The sequence below is a fragment of the Humulus lupulus genome, chromosome 5 (genome assembly GCF_963169125.1).
Source record: "Humulus lupulus chromosome 5, drHumLupu1.1, whole genome shotgun sequence".
In the NCBI taxonomy this organism is placed as follows: domain Eukaryota; kingdom Viridiplantae; phylum Streptophyta; class Magnoliopsida; order Rosales; family Cannabaceae; genus Humulus; species Humulus lupulus.
In genome coordinates, this window is record NC_084797.1 from 10597837 (window position 1) to 10604504 (window position 6668).

Sequence of the window (6668 nt, forward strand, 5' to 3'; positions counted from 1 at the left end):
GGGAAAAGCTCTATATATATATGTTGACATTTTGTTTTATTTTTTTTATCTTAATTTTTAATAAGAATTTAGGTATATCAAATAATATAATAATCAAAGTAATAATAATTATAGTTACTACCTTCAATAAATTAAAATAAAGTAGATTAATTTATTTTTATTTAAAATGAATATATTTATTAATATTAATAACTATATGTCACAATATTATTATTCTTTACAAAAATATTATATATATATTTTTTAAATCATAACTAATCAAGTCTAAATACTCAATGTTGAACCAAAATCATAATATAATCAAAGTTTCAAGTTTAAGTTTCAAGTTTTGTTACAAAAATATATTTAAAGTTAAACAATTAGTTTTGTAAATCTTTGTAATAATCATGTTAAATAAATTTATAAATATTTATGTAAATGTAAGTTACAAAAATAAACTTTTTAGTTGTGAAATTAGTTTTGTAAATTGTTGTTACAAAAATGTAAAACTTATTTAAAAAAATTATTGTATTTCACCACTATATTCAATAAAATGTTTTATAAATAATGAATATCTTAAATTTGTATTTTTAAGTTGTATAGCATAAATATGATAGTTCATGTAATTTTTTGGTACAATATTGTAACAACATGGAAAAGTATAATATTTTTATGTATATTTTGTTTATGATTTATTCACTATAAAATATTTTTGTAAATGTTAGCTACAAAAATATCTTTCTTAGTTGTAAAACTAGATTTGTAAACTATTGTTACAAAAATAAAAAATTTAGTTATGAATTTGTTTGTAAGTTTTATCTACAAAAAAAACTAAAAAAAAAATCTACAATTCTATAACTGATTTTGTAAATATTATTTACAAACATGTAACAGATATTTACAAGTTTGTAACAAATATTTACTAGTTTGTAAACGTTGATCACAAATAATTGTATTTTACAGCTTTTATTTATTATTTTGCCACTCCGTATTTTTATCCAAAAATTTCGTATTTTTGTAATATACCATATTTTTCAGATTTTTTTTTAACTTTTAGTACATTTTTGTAAAATCTCTTAAAAAAGATGTCATTTTCACAAATAATAGATTTGACTTAAAAAAAAAAAACATGGATTAGATTGGTTCGAAGGAAATAGTTGCAAAACTAAACTGGTTAACTATAAGAGTGTTAAGAATTCAAACTTTGAGTTGTTCTTACACCAAATAATATATATATATAAATCACCAAGTCTTCAATTATAAACTATCCCAAATGTGACTACATTTATCATATGATTTTATAAAGGGAGTGGCTTTAATATAATTAAATAAGTCAAACTAAACCAGAAACTTCCGGTATCTTAGGAGCAAATTAGTCAAACAATCATGGGTGGGGATGCTAGTTGTTTACATATATAATTCAAATAAATGTGTTTGGAATTTTTAAGAAAAATATAAATTGAAATTTTGACAAAAACAACTTGGTGTGAAAGAAAGCAATAGAGCCTATTTTTATGACAGCCCCACCACATTCTCCTACTCTTTCAAATTTCAATAGTGCTTCTTCACATGGCCAGTTTAGCTCAAACTTTGAAACAATATATTAATAAGTTTTATTATTTATAATAAGATGGTGATGATCTTTGGTCAGTTTCCCACCACACATTTAATTGTTAAAGTTAATATTGATATGCCCTTTTGACTTTAGAAATTGAATCTAAGTTAAGTGAAGAAGTTTTTTTTTTTTATAATAGATTGATAGAGATAACCTTATATAATCAACATTGTTTTGATTAGGACAGTTTTTTTTTTCCTCCACAAGAAAGGAATCAATTCTAGTTTTATTCCCATATCTTATGTTGTTTAGGTAAACTCGTGTACCACTAGGTAGCTGTAAAGATTTGATGAGTTGGATCAACTCAAATTTTGACTCATGAATTAATTCTTATCCCATAATCTAATGCATTAACAACAAAAGCTGGAGTATGAGCAAGAGCTTAGGGGTTTTTGAACAAAAATAAATGTCTAGAAACAACATTGCTACCACTACACCAAATTGCTTTGTTAGTGGTTAGGACACTTATTTTAGATAGCTTTATACAAGTAAGCTATATAGATAAATAATTTATATATATATATACATTTTGGTGCTGCTAATTTTTGTTTTTTTGGTTATTTTCGGTATTTAAATAGTTATAATTTCAATTTTTTTATATGACAGTGTGCATTATAGTTATTTAAGAGATTATGTAAATTTTCAAGAAATTTTGAATAATCTAGAGTGCCGAAAACAATGTTCAAACAACTTGTTGCACGCGTGTCTATTTTTTTGTATATGCGTGGAAAATTCAACTGTTTGAACATTGTTTTTCAACACTGTAAATTATTTCAAATTTCTTAAAAATTTGTAGGATGTTTTAAATGACTATAATATATACTGTCATATAAAAAAATGGTTTATACATTTTTGGACCCTGTGTTTTTTCCCATTACTTGTTTGGACCCTGTGTTTTGACAAATTATTTTTTGGACCCTATGTTTTGTAAAATGGTTAAAATAGAACCCTAAACTCGATTTTGGTCAATGTTTTCTCAACTAAAATTACAAATAATTTACAAAACTAACAATTCAGAATAAAAATAAAATAATTCTGCTTAAAAACTGTGTTGTTATATTCAATTTTTTCTTCATCAAAATTGAGTTTAGAGTTCTATTTTAACCATTTTACAAAACATAGGGTCCAAAAAGTAATTTGTCAAAACACAGTGTCCAGACAAGTAACGAGAAAAAATACAGGGTCCAAAAATGTATAAACCCTAAAAAAAAATAGAATTATAATTGTTTAAGTGTAAAAAAATAGAAAATGGTTGCGCCATATACAAAATGATGATGTATCAAATAGAAATAGAGTTATGTATTTGATTAAAATTATGTGAATTTAAATCTTATTTCCACAATTGAGATTATTCACCACATAATATTCTTGTTACATATATATAGTTCCAATAATTTGGATACTTAATCTCTCCCATTTTTTGCAATATTCTATCTCTTATAAAATACATCCTAGCTAATAATAATGGTAATGTCAGTTTAGACTCTGTCTTGTTTGAAAAAATTATGTTTGCTGTTTTGTTTGAGTTGGGTTCTATTTTATTATTGTGTTATATGTGTTGTCCGCAAATTTGATTGGTTAGTTAGTTGTATTTTGTAATAGGTTGTGTTCAGTACAACTAGTAAGTTCACGTGACCGTGTGATGTGACTTGATCTTGTTTGCTTACTGTAAATAGACTAGTGAGCTGATTAGATCTAACTAACTCGATGGGACAAACCCTAGATTCCTGTGTTCTTGGTTCAAGCTTTGTTGTTTCGGGTAGAAGAACTTGAGGTTGAAGAAGAAGTTGAAGAAATCTAGCTGGGTGTTGAAGATCAGAGAGAAAACTAAAGCTTGGTTCAGACAGAAATTGAAGAGAGTTCAATTAGGTCTTTGAAAGGAGTTCAAAGAGAGTTGTCTGATAAAGCTTGCTCGATTAGTGTTTTTCTTTTTCCATTTGTTTACTTTTTCTTGATTCAATTAACAATCTTTATAGTAATGCTATGAAAGATTGTACTTCTCGATTTTTTTTGAATTAAATCAGATTTGTAATATCTTACTTGAGTTGAGAAATTGAGATTTCTTTAATTGTCTTATATATTAACTGTGATTGATTTTATTCTATTAATAAAAAGTACTATAGATTTGTCAAGTAGCAAAACCATTTTCAAATAATAATAATAATAATAATAATAGTTTTATGTTAATCTTAGTGTGTGTACACATTGTTATACTTTGATGCTACAAGATTTAAAATTTGGTGGTCAAATTTGACTTAAAATAATGCCAACTATATCATTAGTGCGAATGATATGAGTTTTAAAATTTCAATCACCAATCCTTTTAAAAATATAATATGTTTTTATATAATTGAACAATATATGATAAAATTATGGACCGTATGATATAATTCCAATCTACTGACAGTTTATATAAGATATTTAATGTATAAATAGAATCAAAATGCAAAAGTGTATTATATCTAGAGCTAGTTAGACAGATAGAATCAACTGTCTTATCTACTTTAATTAGTTCAAACTTGGAATAGAAAATAATAATACTAAGATTTGTACTAAATAATCGGCCATATTAAAAATATACAAAGAGCAATTTCAAGACATTTTTAACACATAAATACATATCATTATTTTAGAGGTCTTTTCGGCAAAAATGACTTATTTTTTAAAAATATTTTACATTATAACATAATTTTAATAATTTTTTGTAAAATAATATCTTATAATTTAAATAGTTAGTCAAAAATTTAGACAGGTGATCGAAAAATTCAATCATCCAGTTGAAAATTTTAGATAATTAATCGAATTTTAGACAAAAATTATTTTACAAAAAATTATCAAAAGTAGGTCAGAATTTAAAAATACTTAAAAAAAAATAGACAATTCCAATCCATTTATCTTATTTTAGAGATGAATATGATGTAGAATTTTTTCTTCACAAATCGTTTAATTAAATAATAAATTTAGGCTTCGATAACTAAAAGGCTAATTAGTAAAAAATCAGAAAATAAACACATTAATTAGCGAATCTAAATCTCTGATTATTTGGTACCCTAGCTAGGCTTAGGCTAGAATAATGTCACTTCGACAAATGATTACCCTAATGTTTTATGATATGATTACAATACAATCTTTACCATTAATATATATTATTTATATTCCAAAAATATTAAAAACAATAAAAAGAAAAGCAATAGGAAAAACATTCCAACTGAAAAAAACTTTCTAATTTATCAAGTTTTTCATAAGCAAAAAATCGGTATTTTCTATATATCATAGATTTTCAATTTTTTTTTTATATAGAAAAATTAAAAAACCAATGATTTTATTAAAAAAAAAATTAAATGCTAATATTTAGAAAACTCAAGAACCAAAAATTGAATTGGCAAACAAAACGTGAGTCGAAATATACCAAAACAATGCATATATTATTGTAGTTGCATTTAAATAATTGAATGGAAATTATTTCATATACTTATCCAAACAATCCCTTACGCCACGCAAAAACAAATAAAATTATTATTATTATTCCAAACGACAATTTTTTTCCCATTTGCAATTTTGATCAAATCTTCATTAATTCTAATAAACCGTGTCGTTTACGTTTATCTCTATCCGCGTCTAAAAATAACACAACATTATTAAATCATATTTATAACGTGTTCACAATTAATATATAATATATATATAAAATATAATAAATCAACCATACAATAAACACACAATTTGTTTTTTTTTATATATATATAAGTCAATGCACCAAGAATTAATCATAAAAAAAAAACTTTAATTACATGAGAATTAATAATAATAATAATCAAACCCTAAAACACCAAACATGGTTATGATGATGGTGGTGGTGGTGATGATCATGATGATGATGGTGATGATTGAGAGAATTCTCCTCATCAATGATGGATTGGACGGTTCTGAACTGGTCCACGTGGCAGGGAATGACGATGGGACCTTTCTGATCAAAGCCGTACTCTTCCTCAGCTTCTTTGAGGAGTTGCATGAAGAGAGGGTGGTTGATATACCTAACCGGAATAACGAATCTCTGTGTTTGTTCTTCGTCTTCTCCAACCATCACAGCCAAACACCCCTTTGGGATATCTTTCATCGCCACCTGATCTCCTTGATCATCATGGTGATCGTGATCTTTGTTATGATTGTGGAAATTAATGTGGGGAATGTGGAGGTGAAAATTGTTCGTCATTTGCATATGGTTTTGTAGTTTCTCACTCGAAATGGTCATTTTCTCGAGAAAATTTTGAAAGCGAATTAAACAAACAGAGGATTTGAGAAGAGAGAGAGAGAGAGAAAGAATATGAAGAGCAGTAGTTGTTTTGTGTTTGGGTTACAAGAAAAATATGATAGAAAAAGGCCAAGGATCGGAGGAAGAGATGGCGAGCTTGAAAAGAGTAAAGGAAGAATCGGTAAGAGATCTTGGAATGTTGCTCATGATATAAGATTTTCTCAGGAAACAAACATATGAACTGTATGAGAAGAGAAAGAAAAAATGATGAGATGAGAGGTTTTATGATAGGAGATGGGTTCAGTATTTATATAAAAAAAATTTGTAAATAATATTAAAAAAATAAAAGAAAAATAGGTAGATGTGGTGAGATGTTTCTAGCTAGCTAACTAGGTTTTTCTTGCTTAGTATGTACTCAAAGGTTTTGATTCTAATGAGCTCATAAAATAGTCATACATATATATATCTGGTGGGTTTTTTTATTTATTTTATTAACAAAAATAATAATAATTAATAATGTTTTTTTTTTTGACAAAATAACTTATTTTTTTTTAGTTATTTAGCATTCTAGTTTATTTCTAATATATTTCTTTGCAAAATGACTTTTCATAATTTTGACAGTTAGTCGAAAAATTCAAATAATCTGCCAAAAATTTTAGTCAGTTGGTCGAAAAATTTAGACAATTAGTCTAATTTTAGACGGAGATTATTTAAAAAAAATATATAAAAAATAAATCAGATTGTAAAATAACTTAAAAAAATATATAATTTCTACCAATTTTTCAATTAATAATAATATTGTTGTTGCCGTGTGAGGTAGGT

At 25.5% G+C, this 6668-nt stretch overlaps 1 protein-coding gene across 1 annotated transcript; it reads right to left on the reverse strand.

Moving 5' to 3' along the window:
- Positions 1–5305: 5305 nt before the first annotated feature.
- On the reverse strand, positions 5306–6146 carry LOC133834411 (auxin-responsive protein SAUR32). Its single transcript, XM_062264019.1, has one exon. It carries the CDS (start codon positions 5844–5846, stop codon positions 5409–5411), a length of 438 nt encoding a protein of 145 aa, XP_062120003.1. The 5' UTR covers positions 5847–6146; the 3' UTR covers positions 5306–5408.
- Positions 6147–6668: the final 522 nt, after the last annotated feature.